A 17806-nucleotide genomic window follows, 5' to 3' on the forward strand; every position below is an offset into this window, starting at 1 on the left:
CTGTGCGTTGATCACCAATCATTGAGTCAGTCAGTCAGTCAGGACAAACAGTTTTATATATAGAGATAATTGCATGTATATCAAAACATATATATATATACTAGCGGGTATAGCCCGGCCTTGCCCGTGGCACGTATGAAATACATTTTCTCAAAATTTAAAAATGATTTTGACACTGATCGGACGGTAAACAAACAACTTGCAGACAAACCTTTTCCGCCAATTTACCACTGTTATGGGTGGAATTTCCCCAATCGCTGAAACACGTGTTCATTAGTTACTTATGCAGAGCTTTGAAAATAAGTTTGAAGCAAATCGTACAAAAATTAACACGACCAAAAAATCTTTAAATTGCACTTTCCATCGAGAAAGCTTTCATTTTGCCGAAAATGTGGAACACGTCTCAAATGATTTTTTATGTAGATCCATGGAAACAAATTTGAGGGCGAAACGCCACACACCAAATCTTTGACACCTATTTGTATGAAATAGCCATCAAATGAATTTGAACAAAGATCTTTGAAAATGAGTTTGAGGCCGATCGGATGGTAAACATAAAAGTTTCATACAAACGTTTTTCGCGATTTTCCCATACTTGCGGGTGGAATTTCCCGAAACCCCGTCTTAACGTGCACCTGCATCACAGAAGGTAACTACAGTTACAGCTTCCTACCTCTTACGGTTTGGGCTGTGCGTTGATCATCAATCAGTCAGTCAGTAAGTTGGGACACAGATATACAGATATTTGAATATGCGGCTACAGGGTATTAGCTTTTCTAGCACTCTAGACTTAATCAGTTTTGTGAGTTACTTTTTTTGAGAGCTTACTCATTCATATTCAAAATATATTTTTGTTTATATTAATAACATATACATATACTGATAAGAAAGGGAGACTGTGTATGCGAGTGAAAGAGAGAGAGAGGGAAAGAGAGACAGAGCGCGTTTTTGCGCACTTCTATTATTTATACGTATTTCTATATCAAGTGCTATGCCCTGATCACATCCGTTATATTGTCTTTGACAAAACGTTCCACGGGCACGGCGGAGCTATACCCGCTAGTATTTATATATGTTATTATACCGTTGGCATAAACATATGCATAAGATACCATACACACATGTGCCCAACTTTATCAAATAGGATAGGTATACTATTATAATTAAAGCTACAATTTCGTTTCAGTCCTCTTCAGAAAATAAAAATCCAACAATCTGATTTTCCTGCCTTCGGTTTAAATGAACTCTAGTATTTTATTTTGTATTTTGCAAACATACTTAAATAATTATAAATATACTTAAATAGATATTAGATTTACAGCTATGTTGGATTAGAGAAGACAGTCTAAAGAGGACCCTTCGATATTTATTTTATTTATTTATAGAATTGCCTTATCACTGTTAGGTATATCACCATATGTGAAGATACCCTTTTTACACACTTTTGTGAATACAGGGTATATCAAAGCGCAGCTTCTAGACCCTTGGTAGCAGCTGAGGCCAATTGCGAAATTTAGTTTTGTTTCAGTTCACTTGCGCTTCGGTCACATTCTCAAGTTAAAAATGTTTTTCAAACAAATTGTATTATTATTTATGTTGATGCAAGCCATGGTACGCGCTTTCGGAGTGGTATGCTATTCAGTTAAATTTTTTTTTTTTTTGTTTTGTTTATTGTATTGGATCAAAATAGCATACATACATTTTTATAACAACACAGTTGGTGAGGTTTCGCCAAGCCTGTTTGAGTCCTCAGGCTTTATCGTGGACAAAAGTCAAAAGCGACTTTTTTGAATAAGGCTGCATCGTCACTTGGGTAGTCGGTAGACTCTGGGGCGTCTCCTGTGTCGTGGTCGCCCTCCCCTGAACTCAAATTGGTGATCAGGAAGGATGGCCATGTGATCCATAAGCCTTGCAAGTCGGGCGACAAACCGTCTTTCCCAGACTTTCGACAAGGAAGGCAGGACTTATGGATCATATGGATCCTCGCTGACTTTCACTGGGTAGGGAAGTGTTGCGTCCTTAATATGGCGTTGAAAATCAACGTTATAAAATGGAGCACGCAGATGGGACCGATAAGTGGTGACATCTGAGCTTTTCTGAAGAGGCCGAGTTGAAGTTTCTGACAGTAGAATTATTCCGATGGCCTCCAGCTCTAGCTGTTCTCTCAGCAGTCTATGTAGCCTAGCTTGCGCTGGTCCTTCTCGCTGGTTAGAGCTCGGGCGTTGTTCTCTGTGCTGAATGCAGCTAGTCCTCTTCTGGTGGCATGTGGTAGGGCCATGAACTTTATTGCTGCGGCTTCGGTTAGCTTGAGTCGGTGGGAGATTTTTCATTTTGGCGGGCTTTGGGGTTCCCGCACGATTTGGTTATTCGGTGAACCACTCGCAGCCCTTATAGTTGGCATGGTGGTTACCACCGCAGTGGGCGCATGTTGCCGGAACTGAGTCGGGCCGTGTGCAATCAGCAGAGCAATGATTGAGGCCGCATTTAACGCATTTGTGTTGTTTCTACAGTAAGTGCCCGTACTCCTGACATCATGCTTACCCATTACTATCTCTTTGTCCTATCTACTTAACACTCTGTATATCTAGCATACAGTTCTTTACTTTATTGACAATCTTCTTACTTTCTTTTTTCCTATTTATGGTATATTCTTAAATAATATAGCAAATTAAGATTATTTTTAATTTTAGTTAAGAACACTTTTCCTACTTACACCCTTCTTCTTAGATGTAGGCTCTAATAGCGTCACTGACAAAATTAGCTGTGAAAAGGGGCACAGCTGGCCGGACTGGCAAATAAAACACCTCCATCGGTCGGTGATGCTATTAGAAATTTGTGTTCCCTAACAAGGCTTTTAGCATTTAATTTTCATAATTGTATATAAAATGTATTGAATAATTAGGAAGACACTCGTTTTGTCGACCACTAATAAATAAATAAATAAATAAATAAATAAATGGCATTGCACCACATCCTGGCTTCTTCGAGCAGTCTCAACCTTGACCACCTGCTTGCACAGCTTCCTGATGGTAAGAGCCTCCTTGTTGTTGACCGCCGGCACAAGTTAATGAAGTGGATATTCATGGGCTCGTTGGTAGCTTTGCTGCTCGGATTGTGTACGTGGAGAACGGTATGGCCCTGGCTCCGCAGGTCGTCGATGAGCTCTCGGTTGAGAGTAGAGTGGTGGAGGCCTTTGATTACTATGCGGTAGGGCTTCTCCTCCTGCAGCTGGTATAAGTAGAACTCAATTTTATGTTCTTCCAGTATCTGTATGTGGGCACATCATTGGCTAGGAGTCGCATAGTCCTACCTAGGTTGGATTTGATGGTCAAGCTATCCACTACTTCGGATAGTATGAGCCACACGTCGTTGATGTCGTCGATGCGATTTAGGACGATGGGGGGTTGCTTCTTTCCTCCAGTGGGGGCATTGTTGTTGGCCCTTTTTTCGGGCACGGAGGAGCTGGTGCTGGCATGGGCGACAGCGTTGGGCTGGCTGCCGCCCCCAACCTGAGGCAGGCTAGTTCTCTTCTTGGACTGGGTTTATCTGCTCGCCCTCAGATTCGTCAGTATCCATGTCTTCGTTATTATCGGGTGCGGCCAAGAGTGCATATCTATTGGGAGCACGAGTGCCAACTGGACTGGTGTCAGTCTTGTTCTGCTTTCGCCGCGCGGCAGGTGGGCACGTGCTGTCTAAGACTTTGCGCTTATTATTTTTATTTGTCGCCTGCTCGGATCATTCGAGCCGCGGCTGCGGCAGTTGAATTGGGTTTGACGATATCTATTATACCCACTAGGGCGTCAACGGGGTCTCTATTCACACTAGCACCAGCATATGGGCTGCTGGCAGGGTCTTCGGAGTCCATTAAAGGGAAGGAAGGTGAAACTGAGAATTCATTGGCAGCTGTTGTTAAGCGGCTGTTAAGCATTGAGGTGCTCGGCGGCGTAGCGGCGACAGCATTCAGTTAGCCTACCTCGTTAGTTGGAGATCTCGTTAGTTACTCATTGTGGGTGCATTGCTGTTCTCAGCACTCACTGGAATGGTGGCTCTATTGGCATTGCCACTGGCTGGATGCATGTCAGTACGGCAGACTGCCGCAGACGACTTGCTCAATTTGTTGACCACCTTATTTTTAAAACAAATTGCTTTGTCGGCAAGTAGTTTAGTTTTAATTTTAGCCTTTTTTGTGTTTTTTTTTCTTTTCTATTTGTTATTGGGTCAGAATACTTGATGCGTTGCGATCTTTGTGCGGGATTGCAAAAGCCGCGTTTGGCCGTTTGGGCGTGCACTCGAATTTTGATTTTTAATTTTATTCCGCGAGCACGTCCGTTCACTTCGAACACCAAGAAGTGTCTAGTTAAATTATAATTAGGTTCATATAAACTATTATCTATTCTAATATCCTATTTTATGCTTGTCGTCAAGGACTTGCCAGTGACAAGCCTGAAGTCGGAGTTCAGCGTCAAATGTTTTGGAATAATGAAACTGCTGCTACAGGAAATTGCTGTAAAAAATGAGAACATTGATCGATTTGATGAGGTCATACAAAATAAAGAGAATAAGCTGGTCGAAACACAGATAAAATATGATCAAGTGCAAATAAAGCTCGCCGTGGCGGAGACTGCGCTGAGGGAGAAGGAACTCCAACTAGTGCAACAGCAGGATTTGTGCAACTCCCATAGAAACAACAGCAATGTGAAGGATGAGCTATTAAAGGCCTACAAGCTACAAGTTCAGGATAAAACCATCCGCATTGAGCAGCTGCTAAAAGATTCCAAAGAACAGGCCGAACTGCTCGACAGCTGCAAATTGCAGGCCAAGACAAAGGAAGCTCAAATAGAGCAGCTGCAGGAAGTGGCTCAAACGAATCAGCTAATACAATTGGCAGCAGCTAAGAACATGACTCGGAAGGAGGAGCTAATCCAGCAGCTGCTGTCCGATGCGAAGGAAGCCAAGGAACAGCTCGAGAGTTACAAATCCCAAATCAAAAGCAAAGATGAGCAGTTGGAGAAGCTGCATGCGGAAATACACTGGAATAACGTAAAAGTCCAGGAGCTGGAAAACAATCTGAAGAATAAGGATCAACAAATTGCCGAGCTGCATGCGGAAGTCAAAAGAATTTTGGATCAACGAAGTGCACTTGGATCGCAAGTCGATGCGAACGAGATGCAAATCGAACAAAAGCAATCGGAAATCAAGAATTTACAATCGGAACTGCATGAGGTGCAGGCAGAGCTATCGGAGTACAGGATCCACATCGATAGGCTGCAATCGACAAATTGTCATTGGTTTGGCAACTCCTCCGATATACACAAGATACGAGCACCTGGCATCGATCCCTTTGAGGTGCTCTGCGATTCTCGACTGGCCGGGCCAGGCTGGACCGTAATACAGCGTCGCATTGATGGTAGCGAGAACTTTTATCGGAACTGGAGCGATTATCGCGCAGGTTTTGGCAGCTTGCAAGGCGAATTCTTCATCGGCATGGAGAAGCTCAACAGGCTGACCATGGCCCAGGCCCAGGAGCTGTACGTCCATCTGGAGACCTTCGATAATTCCTCCTACTTTGCCCGCTATGCGGACTTTAGCATTGGCAGCGAAAGCGAGGCTTACGCTCTGAAATTGGGCACCTACACGGGCAATGCGAGCGACGCCCTTAAATATGGCAGAAACGGAAAGTTCTCCACTCATGACGTTGATAATGACAGGAGCGATGAAAACTGCGCGGAGCAGAAACATAGCGCTTGGTGGTATGATCGATGTGGTCACAGGTAGGCTAAAGTTCAAATTTCGTTCAATTCCATCAGCTTAATAAAACCTGTAATCCATCTCGCTTGCAGCGATCTCAATGGTCCGTACTTGAATGAGGCATCCCAATATCAAAAGGGCATTTATTGGATTGGCACACACGACTTTTCCTTGAAGGCAGTGCAAATGATGCTGCGACCCAAGTCGGTTCAATATACCTAATAATCAGATAATGCCAATAAAAGCTAGTTTTAAATCATAATTTCATAAAATTACTAAGACCACGAGAATAAAAGGCAGACGGAGGCATCTTTGCTTCCATAAAGTGCATATACATATATATATATTCCTGATCAGGGCTACAAACGAATCAAATCTTACTTTACCCATCTAGCCACCTATCTATGTGATTTTCCTTCATTTATGATTTGAGTATAAGTCCTTTTATCATTTTTGCCCCAATCAATATATATCGATTTTCAGCACACGGCTTATAGCCATATCTTGGAGAATAAAGGGCTTGTAAAAACCAAAAACCAAATATTTGCCAAATATTTATGCGTTTTCCTCACATTAAAAGTTGGATTGAAAGTCCCATCACATTTGTCCCCCAATTAATATATATCGATTTTAAGTAAAATTTTTTTACTATACCCGGGAGATTATAAGAGTATATTAATGTAGAATGGAACGAGATACACTTATACATACTGCTTAAAGAGTAGACACATTTAATGCCTATAAGAGATATTCTTACTTGTAACTTATCTCTATATATCAAACTGACTGACTGATTGATGATCAACGCACAACACATACCGGAAGTGCTAAGAGCCTATCATTTTCAATGTAGTTACCTTATGTGATGGAGGTGCACGCTGAAATGGACCTATATCTAAAATATTACGCCTTAAATTTGCCGGGGGCATTCAATTACAGATTCTCGTAAGTACAAAAATATCGATTTATACTGGGATGTATCGCGCCCAAATGTGGCCACAAAAATATGTACACTCACCTGCAGTGACATACACTAAAGCATCAGCGACATGTATATGTCTTCATGTATGAACGTTTGTATGTATGTATGAGATTTGTGTATGTATGCAAGTGTCTACGTGCATGTGTGTGTGTATGTCTGTTTGTGTATATGTTATATGCTTGCTTGTATGTATGTGGGTATACATGTACTTTTGTTTGTATGTTGGCCGTTATGTATGTATGAAATGTATTTAAAGGTTTGCATGTTTGTGTGTATTTGTGTATGTTTGCATCTGTGTATGTTTGGTATGTACGTATTATATGGTATGTTTGTAAGTGCGTATGTCATATACATAGGTATGTATAAGTAAACTTGGATGTTTGTATAAATGAATGTTTGTATTATTGTATGTGAATTAATGTATGCATGTGTGTACGCATTTGTATATGTAAATGAACTTATATGAAGTATGATCAAATGCAAGAGGAAATTAAAAAAAAGAATATATTCTTGCCCTACGATGCGATTCCCATTTGTCCTTGGTGAATATGGGGATCAGAGATTTGCTGGGTAAAGTTTCGGGTTCAAATTAATTCTGAATATCTTTAAAAAAGCCCTTTTTCATCTTTATCGCATAATACAAGCTTCCTCGGTGGAAAATGCGATTAACGATTGTTTGGGAGTAGTTTTATGTTTTGTCCGATTACCAAAACTTATTCTTAAAGGCCTTTACAAGAACTTCATGAAATTGTTTCAGCGATTTTGTAAATATTTAACTATATGGCTTACCATTCGATCAGCTTCAAAATATTTTCAAAGATCTGTATCGAATTCTATCTGATACGTTTTTCACAAGATCCACCGCTCTTAGATCGCATGTTCCTCTAGGTCTAGGCCATAGGTTTAACTAACTAAGTTTATTTTACATGGCCGCAAACACTTGATTCCATCTTTAGTTTTCTTATTCGACGGACTTTCAACTTATTTTTAAATATCTCTGTAAAATTGAACTTTAGACGTTGAGTTCAATGTGGTACGGGTGGATTTAAATGTTTCGCGGGCGGAAAATGGGTGAAAAAGTTATATCTAAAATTTGAAGCACAGAACCTGCCTCGGAAAAGGCCGGAAAATATATATAGGATATATACAACATTTTAAACGAACTAAGATTTAAGTTATATTTCTCAAGTATTTCACCCAGAAATGAGTATATTTAAGTAATTATCCAGAGGTTTGCATAGCTGCTGTCGTCTCAGTTCCTAGGGTATACAGAGTGCGTTGTGTACGCGCATATGTTTTTTGGCTTTTTGGATTACATATTATTATTAAGTCAGTTCACAAGCTAGGTGAACACTCGGTTCGAGTTAGGAGGACGTTTGGGGAAACGATGCTAAGCGTTGCCAGGCCACAAAATTTGTTTGTGATTATGCCCAACCGCAGACCGGAAAAGTGGGTGGGAAGGGGCGTGTGTGTTGTGCTGAGCTGTGCTGTGTATTATGTAGGTACACATATTTTTAATCATCATTAACAATAATTCGAGAAATACTTTTAATTTTTTTCCGTTTCCTTCTTGTACCTGGCGCAGGGCTCAAGACGACGCCGACGTAAAAGAGTTGGCATGGGTGCACTTGGGTTTTGTCTTACGAAAGGGATAACAGCATGGCATGGCATGTGTGTGTGTGCGTGTGTTGTGTGTGTTGTGTGTGTGGGGGTTGGGTGTGTGTGTGTGCGGTGTGTGTTTGTGCTGCTTATTCCCCGCGCTACTTGCTGCCACTTCTGCCTCAATGACATTGCACTTACTGCTCCGTCGTCGCGGCAAAAAGATTTATGAAAATATTGCGTTTGGAGCTGTTGCTGCTACCCTACCGCTACCCTCCTGCCCCCGGCTCCGACGACCACTGGCATCGTTCTGCTGGCTTCCTCAGGGATTGTGTTGCCTGCGGTATGTGTTGTAGGAGAGCATTGGGGGTAGGTGTCTTTTGCTTGTGTGCAATATTAATTATTATAGGCGAGCCACCCACACAAATAAATCATAAATTAAAAGCCAAGACGCAGTGCCGTCCAAGCAGAAAGCGTCCCAACCCCAACGCGTGGCCCAACCCTCTTCCTGGCCCCATAATAAACAATTTTTATCATTAAACGCATTTGATAATTAAAAATTGTCATTTTTTAGCAGCGCTCGCTCTTCTGAAATATCATTTTTCTCATATAATTTTTTTCTTTTAATTTTTTCTTCGTTTTTTGGTTGCAAAAATATTAAATTACCAAATGGGTGTGCTTCGGACAGAGGGTTGGGGCCTGGGCTCTGGGGCAAGGGGTGTTTCGTGGACGTATACAAAAGCAACGGCATTTATCATTTTGCCAACTGTTTGTTTGATAAGGGGACACACAAAATTAAAAATATAATAAAAAAAATACTCAGCTAAAAAACGCAAAGCACATAAATAAAAATTAATTGGTGACCAAAAGAAAAACAAAAAAAAAACAAAAAAGTGATTGTAAAACTAAGTTAAAAGGCACATAAATATTACTTAAAATATATTTTGAAAGTGGATGTGACCCAAATGAGATAAAGAAAATGCGTAATTTGTAGATTTCTAAGCCAACTCACTTTCCCACTATCTCTCTCTCTCTATCTCTCCCTCTATATATCCCTCTCGCTTGGTCTTATCCTTTCCCTAATGAAATGAAATGTTCCAGGTAATATAAACATTTTCCTTTTCAAACTTTGGGTTTAGTTTCAGGACATATCATACATTCTATGCACTACACCCTCAAGTTGTCTTCTCCCCTTTTCGTGCAGTTTCCCTATTTTTTCTTTCGCTCTCTCTGCCTGAATCTCTTCTGTTTCGAATGTCTTGCAAAGTTCTTAAGGTTTCAGTTCATTTAATTTTATGAGGTTTTCGATTTCGTTTCACAAAAATTGCAATTCTATTCAAACGGGGGCAACAGAACCATTCGATGTAATGCATCCTTTGCTCGAATATTTACTTTTAAAATTGTTAATCTAATTTCACTGTGGCTTTCTCTCCATCCAACTTTCACTCTCTCTCTCTGGTCTGTCAGACGCCATAACAATAAGCATCAGAATACTCGTTACGGGCAGACAGATGCCAAATTGTAGCTGTAAATGTGCTGCCAATTGATGCAGCTACCCGCCATAAAAACAACTTGAAATCGCTGTATAAATAAATACTTAAACGGAATTCAATAGGTTAAGACTGTATTTTAACTTGGCGTGCAGCGAATCTTGTCTATAAAACACTTCAGATTTAGTAGGCTTGAGAAAAGTGGCTAATCAGTATTGTTAGGTATTTTTAAAGATCATGAGAATCGCATTGAAAGGCGATACCCAATCGACATTTGAGACGCAGAGAATGTACTGGTATGAGTAAGGGAAAATAGAGCGATAGAGAGCGAGATGTGGAACAAGCTTGAGAGAGCAGTCAAATAATAACGCAAAACATTCTTGTGCGAAATTCGCAAAAAGGGCGATATTAAGATGACGGACTGAGAGAGAGAGAGTGGGAGTGTTACATAAGGTTCATATTGATTTAGGGAGATGATTTGACCAAGAATATATATAAATACTTAATTGGGTCGGCGATGTGTTCTTCTGCTTGTAAAACTGATTAAAGGTAACTGTATTATATCCTTCCAACCCATTTAATACTATAATACAATAGTTATTTAAAATTTAATAACGTATTAAATCATATAATAACGCAAATAAATGCATTACGCATAATTTTTCAGAAATTACCAACACTCATAAATTGAATATGAGAAGAGGAAAAGCAGAAAAGAAGGCACAAAAAAATGAAATGGGAAAATAAAAAAAGGGCAGGAAATTTAAATTACCTGTGCCGTAATTACACAAAAGAATATGCCAATAAAAATGACTTATGTATCAATTTCCTTTACGACGACTCCACAGGACGAAAACGACAACGATGATAATAATAAAAGGCAGCAGCAACAACAAGAACAACAACAACAACAACAAGAAGCGCAACAACAACACGAGCAACAAGAGTGGCAACAGCAACAACAACGACATCAGTGGCAACGCCGTGCACAAAGCGAAAATTTCAATTTTATTTTTATTGCCTTATTGTGTATCAAATATTTACAATTATTTGCCATGAGCCATGAAAATGAGCCATTCGGCCAGACGGGGGGAGGCTGGGCAGGCGGCGGTAGGATGCGATGAGCGTGTGCATGCTGATAAATTCAAATAAACTGTGCAGTGTAACCAAGGTGAAAATGATAGCGCCTGCCCACGCCCACCCTCAGCGCCGCCCTCGCTCACGTCCTAAGCAGCCAGCAGCAGCAGCAGCAGCCGTGGCCGTGGCAAAAGTTTTCGATCAAAAAGCGACAGAAAATTGCATGGAAAATGTGAAATGGTAAATGAAAAGTAGGAAATGGCTTTGGTTCTGGCTCAGACTCTGGCCTAAATGGAGGCGCAGCGCCGTGCCGCTTTTGCGTGGCATTAAAATTTTATTTTAATGTCATCGAGACGTTGATTTACAGCAGTCACAGTGTGAGACAGCGAGTCGGCCAGAATAGGAGAGATATTCAGAGAAAGCGAGAGAGAGCTAGAAGGCATTGAGGTGTATCAGCCGAAAATAATTTTATTCAAATAATTTTTGATTGCGTCGAAAAGATGGTAATAGCGCGTAAAATGCCAAAGTCAAAGCCGAGGCAGTAGCTGAAGCCAATTCAACATCAGCGGAAGCCACATTCGCACTCACATCCGCATTAACATCCGCACCCATGAGTAAAGCATGACGCGCAAATTCGATAACTGAACTGTTGCTTTTATCCCTGATCTCTTCTGTCTATATATCTTTTATACCCACTGTCCTACTCCTATTCCTCCGTCCTACTCCATATTGCACTTTCTCTTCCTCTGTCTACTTTGGCTACAGTTATGTTACGTTTCTTAAGGATATTTCCAGATCTTTTATATTTATATACAAATCTTGATATTTACCGTTGTTCAGTATTCGATAAATCTATTTCTTGTTCCAGAGATTTTCCATTTTATATTATTACTTATGTTTTTTTAAGCCAGAAAATGATGAAAGTTACTTTATGAGAAAGAGGGGCTTATAAATAACAAGCGATCAATGTAATTTTCTTTGCACTTTATGACGCGGATTCGAACCAGCATCCTTCTTGTTCAAATGCCTAAATAACTGCGTGCTACTGAGTCAACTTATCAGCAGAGAATAACACGAAGATAGTCTAGTATTTGCCATAAATATAAATCATGTGTTTTGTTTTTTTTTTTAAAGATATATAAGATTATCGCAGCTGTATTGGGAATAAAGCTCAATTCCATTTTGTCCTAAGCGCCCACTTATCCAGGTTTATCAGCGTAGCTCTTTCAGTGTTGACTATCAATTAACTTGTTACGTTAGCTGCGCAAAAACAAAGCAAAAGGCGTAACAAATAGCGCTAATAAGTCAATAAATCCATTTAGGCCAGAGCCAAGAAGAACAACATGTATCCCGTGCCCCTCTGCTCCCTACGAAATGGGGAACAAATGGCAGTCAAAGGCAGGTGAAAAACTTTTGCCGGTTGCCACTTAACCGTTCAATTTGGGGTTCCGACCTTTGGAGCTGCTATCTTAGTCAGTTTGCTTTGTGCACCCCAGTTCCCTGCAGCCCCTTTGCCTGATGTTCTGTGTGTGTGTGTCGTGCTTCTTTCCCTCCCGTTCCGCTCTATTTGCTGCTTCCACGTTTTTTGGTGCAAAGTTTTTGCGGCTTTTTCAATATTTTATGAGTCAAGCTTTTGCGTTAACACCTTAAGTACGCAGGGCATTGCGGTTAAAGGGGGGCGGGGCTGATAGCGGGGACATATTCCAAGGGGTGCACATTCAGCTTGCCGCATGTGTGTGTGTGTGTGTATGGCAGGAAATAACGCGCAAGTTGTAAGTTTTAACTAGCAGCAAACAACTTTTGTCGAGGCTGCTAGGCATTGGAGCGTGTGGGCGGTTGGAATAGGGGCGCGGTGGTGTGGTCGGGTGGTTGCGAGGGTGCACGACGAATGTGGCGCCTGTTGAACGAACTGTTGCTGTTGTTTTTGCTGCGGTTGAAATAAAGCATCGAATATTGCACTCACACACACATACACAGAGCAAAAGCAGCTACATATGCCAACAGACACACACACACACACACATTGTAAACGTCGACAACGATTTATTTGCCAAGCAACTTAAGTGCGCCCAAAACGCGCGCGCCTCTGCACAATGCTGGCCCACGTTGCTGCCAGCCACGCCCACACGCCCACACACACACACACACACACACACACACACACATACACACAAACACGCGCGCACAAACACACACGCTTGTGGCTGTTTTGTATGTGTGTGGCTTTTTGGCGTCGCTAACTCAATGAGCCGAAATTAAACAATGCAAAAGATTAAGTGCAGATTTGGGACTTTATCTGCCTGTGCCATAAATTGGTATTTAAGGGATACCTCACAAATGTCTATAACACACACACACACATGCTGAGAGTGGGGAGGGGGTCGTTTAGCTGCTGCGCCTTGAAGTATGCAGCCAAAGTTTGTGGTTGCTGCCAACAGGCGAGACAATAGATCAGCGCCCACACATAAGGTAAACTCCTAGTGCCGTCCACTGTCTATTTCTCCACCTGTCTCCCCCCGTCTCTCTCTCTCTCTCTCTCTCTCTCTGTCTAGCTCGCTTGGTGTCTCACTCTTAGCTCCTGTTTTAGCCAAAAAAGTGCGCCGCAAACTTTTGTTGTTTACCAATAAACAGAAGCTGCCACCTGCAGCTAGCGAGGAGCGTTTCGAAAAGAGGGGAGGTGAGTGGGAGGCACATGAAGTGGCACTAACTAAGCATAGTTTGGGGTATTCAACATGCACAAGATTAATTGCAATCGGTGTTTTGGCATATGTTTTCAGTGTACCCCAAACTCACTTAGCTTTTGCTTGGCAGAGTTTCTTTTGTGCATTGTTTCGGCAAGTTTTTCGCTTCAGATCGAGGCAGACGTGTCGCGGCGGGGGGTGGTTGGGGAGGGGAGGGGTTGTTGGAATGAGTGCTCTTGGCACTGGGTTTGGTAATTAGGCAACTATTTATGGGCAGAGCACACGCCGTTGCAGCAAACCAGACCAAATAAAACACATGTTTCCACGAACTTTCGATTGAAATGAAGCACGTAAATATCAGAGTTAGGTTAGTTTTAGTTAGGTTAGGCTTAACTTGGAATATTCTATGCAGGAATAGTCTAAATACTACAAATATAGAATAGTATTTGACTACATTTAAAAGTTGAAGGCCTAATCTGGCGCATATATGCATTAATAGCTAATTATCACCAGCTAAAGAGCGTGCACCTAGTTTAAATACAATACCTTTAAAAATATTTGGATTTATGGTTGTTCAGATATAATTAAATTATACTGACTAATCACTTAAAGGAAGTATCATAGGAAGGATCAAGCCGTGCTAATCCCAAGACAATGCAAACATTTGCCTTGAGATCTGAAAGACATCTACATAAAAGTATCAATTTTTCCTTTGGGGGAGCAGCAAGAATCTTAAGCTGTTCAGTCGCAGGTTTATTTGTAAGAAAAACTTGAATCGCAACCGCCACATTTTTTTAAAGGACCCTTGTTATTTTTCTACCAGCTCGCATCATATAATTATGCTTTTTGACCGCGTCTTTTTCGTCCATTTTCCTCAGTTCTAAGCTGATTTAACAGTACATATAGGGTATCTCGCTTTCGGTCACTTTCGTTTCTTAATAAATTCTATTATTTTCCATACAAAACATACAAATGTTGATAGCATATTGTTCGAGGATTACTCATTTATCAGTCTTTAAATAAGTGTATTTTTCTGTCTAACACACACACACACACTCACATACACAGGCAGTAAACTGTTTCATTGGCAACAAAGCCAGTCCGATCCGAGGCCGTAATTCGATTGCCTTATTGTGGGAAGGGGGTTGGGATTATGATGGTTATGGGGGCGCAGCTATACGGTGTTTTGCGATGTCTTAATGGCATAATCACAGGATACCAAGACACAACACAAATACACACAATTGGCCATATGTGGCATGGCAACACACGAACAGATGGGCAGCAGGATACTCTCGCACACCCCCACCTCTGCTCAATGCTGCCCCAGCATCAACACCATATCACTTTGATTACTTTATTATTGGTAGCCGGCATGCTGCCTATATGCCTTACCTTGTGCCTGGCCAGATCCTGCCTGGCACTCAGAATGATTGTGGCGCTGCTCTTGTTGTTGTTTGTTGTTGTTGCTGTTGCTGTTGTTGCTGCTGCTGCCTTGCTTCGTTGTCGGCATTTTTCCCGTGTTGTACACTTTTGCCACTTTTCTTATTAGAAGCAATCATATACGTGGCGGGCTAAGCCCTCATTACTCGACTCTCTTACTCCGGAGCTCAGGTCTTTCTTTCTCTTTCTGTGTGTAAAAATAAATCATTTTTCTGTTTTTGTTGTTGATTTATGCCTTTTGTTCGATGTGTTTGCTACTTGTGCCCATCTTTGTCTCTTACCCTCTCACTCTCTCACGCGCACGCCGTCTGCTTCGTCCGCCCGTCTCTTTCCCGCCAGCGCCGCCATTTGCTGCACTTTGGCTGCTGTTGATAATGAGCCAAATCATTTTTCGTGAGATAAATTTCCGACTCGCTGCCATATAAGTAGCTGCAAAACTTATGTTTGCGACCCACCACCACCACCGGCATTGCCAGCAACGTCACCACTAGGCTAGTGGCTTCGCTTTGTCTGGCAAGTCATCAGAGGAGTACCCCGACCCGTCCCTGGCGCAGACTCCTCACCTCGGCGCGACTTTGCCGTCGACAACTTCGAGTTTGGCGCGCTCCTTGAAAGCGTTATAAATCATTGACATGATTAAGCGACGGCACGACACGACATGCTTTTGTTGTAGACCAGTTGAGAATTATTTTTGTTGCGTGTACTTGTGTGTGTGTGTGTGTGTATGTGTTTGCCCCCTTTATCCTCCTTGGATTGTTGTGGATGTGGAGCGAGCGATGGAATAAATGATAATTTAATATCGAAAATTGTTTTTGTTGAGTTGATTTCGAAGATCGGAATGAGCTGTAACTATGGTGTATATGGTATATCTATGTGAGTGTGTGTGTCTTTTTTTTTTTTTGCTAACGGCATGGAAATTTTGTAAGATAGTGAAGAACCGGGCAAAACGTATACACGATTTGCTGATAACGTTAATGTCTACGTCACCGCCCATGGAATTACGCGGGGATGGGTCGCCTATTTTGTAGGTATGTATGTATTTATGTAAGAATCTATTTATGCTTGTATGTAAATATGCATGTGTGTTTATATGTATTTATTATTAATGCAATTATATATGTTAACAAATGTATGCTGCGCTGCAAATTTAAAACAAAAACGTACTCTTAAGTAATGCCTTACTATGTGATTCTCATGAATTGAAGTAGGTCACATTGGCTTCACTTCAATAGTGAAGGTGGCAGCATCTTTATTATTGGAGAAAACGGCTTCAATATTGGAGAAGGCGACGGCAACTTGATGGATGAGCAGGTAGCTTTATCTATGGAGACGGCGACAGCTTGAGCAAAGAAGGAAGAGCCAGCTTTAACTTAAGTGGAGGCGGCGGTTCAAATATAAAGGAGGAAACGTCAGCTAGAGCATAGTAGGAGGCGATGGCAGATTTATTATGGGAGGAGGTCGCGTCTTTAACAATAGAGAAGACAGCGGCTTCTGTGTGGGTGAGTATGTGTGTGTGTAAGCTAGCTTGTTGAGGCAAAGCTACAGATCAGGTTGATTCTGTATCAAAATCAACTGAATTCTTAATATTGTGATCCATTAATTAAAATCTTTCGCATTCGAGGGATTCGCTTCGGCTCTGCTCGGATTATGGCTGAGAAGAAAAAAATATTATATACATATGATATATTTATACCATACATATATTGATATATGATATGCCACGGAGATATCAGATATATAATTATTATTGCTCTCTTAATTTTATTGAGCTACATTTTGGAATGGGTACGCATGGCAGGCAGACAGATATGTGTGTTGCGTGGGCACATTTACCATCGCACAGATTTGTATTTTAAGGCCAGGATTCAAAGAAATACTTTTGCAGGCGTCATTTTTTGGACATGCCAATCAAGTGCTTTTTACAAATATTCTGTTGGAAGGAAATTAAAGTGATATAATACTTATATTTTTCAGTTTTGTTTACTTTCTTTTGAGTAGTTTTGAGTTTTCTAACCAATAATATAAAATAGAATTATTAATTAATAAGCTTTTAAGCTAGTTTTCTGTTTTAAATATGCACAGCAACCATATTGTGCTTCAATTATTTTCTCATGTGTCGCATCATTATCTTCCCAACGATAGAGCAAAGAATATTGTTTGCCTGAAAATCTCTGGAAATGTAAAATTATAAATGCATGTTAATTTGAATATTTTTTAACAAGTTATGGTTGGAGTATGCAGGATATTAACTGGCTTACTTCAAAGGATCACCAACAGTCTGTTTGTAGGCTTTCATTATGGCGTCTTACATAACTTGCTGTTGACTTAACGGAGAACAGAGTGTAGAGTGCCCAATACAATAATATATTTTACACTGTGCCTGCCTTTGCGCCCTTGTTAACCCTTGCCCCGCCTTGCCCCCTCCAACCCCTTGTCAACTTGAGCACAAACACACATCAAACATATTTATATGTGTACTTTAAGAAACTTTGCTAATATGTTAAAACTGTTCATTGACACCAAAAAATGAGCAAAAACCTAGCGAGCAGGCGAAGTGCTGCGCGGGTTGGGGGTAGCTGCGAACTAGGGGCAGGCAGTCGAGTGTTTGGCAAAAAAAAAAACAAAAAAAAACCAAGCAAAGCTCAAGTGTCAGCGAACGTAATGCTGCATGTGTACATGTGTGTGTGTGTGTGTGTGTGTGGGCGTGTGTGTTTGAGTTTTGCTTGCAAGTTGTCGGAGCGCAGGCCGACGCTCATATGAGGCGCTGCTGCCGCTGTTGCCGACTG

At 41.2% G+C, this 17806-nt stretch overlaps 1 protein-coding gene across 1 annotated transcript; it reads left to right on the plus strand.

Annotated features, from left to right (window-relative positions):
• Positions 1–4479: 4479 nt before the first annotated feature.
• On the plus strand, positions 4480–5555 carry LOC135440567 (fibroleukin-like). The gene is made up of 2 exons (XM_064699813.1): positions 4480–5449; positions 5518–5555. The coding sequence occupies exons 1-2, from the start codon at positions 4480–4482 to the stop codon at positions 5553–5555; spliced, it is 1008 nt and encodes a 335-aa protein (XP_064555883.1).
• The last annotated feature ends 12251 nt before the right edge of the window (positions 5556–17806 follow it).

The sequence above is a fragment of the Drosophila montana genome, unplaced genomic scaffold (assembly GCF_035044405.1).
Source record: "Drosophila montana isolate Dmon_TW-CO22-7 unplaced genomic scaffold, ASM3504440v1 contig_1624_1, whole genome shotgun sequence".
Taxonomy (NCBI): Eukaryota; Metazoa; Arthropoda; class Insecta; order Diptera; family Drosophilidae; genus Drosophila; species Drosophila montana.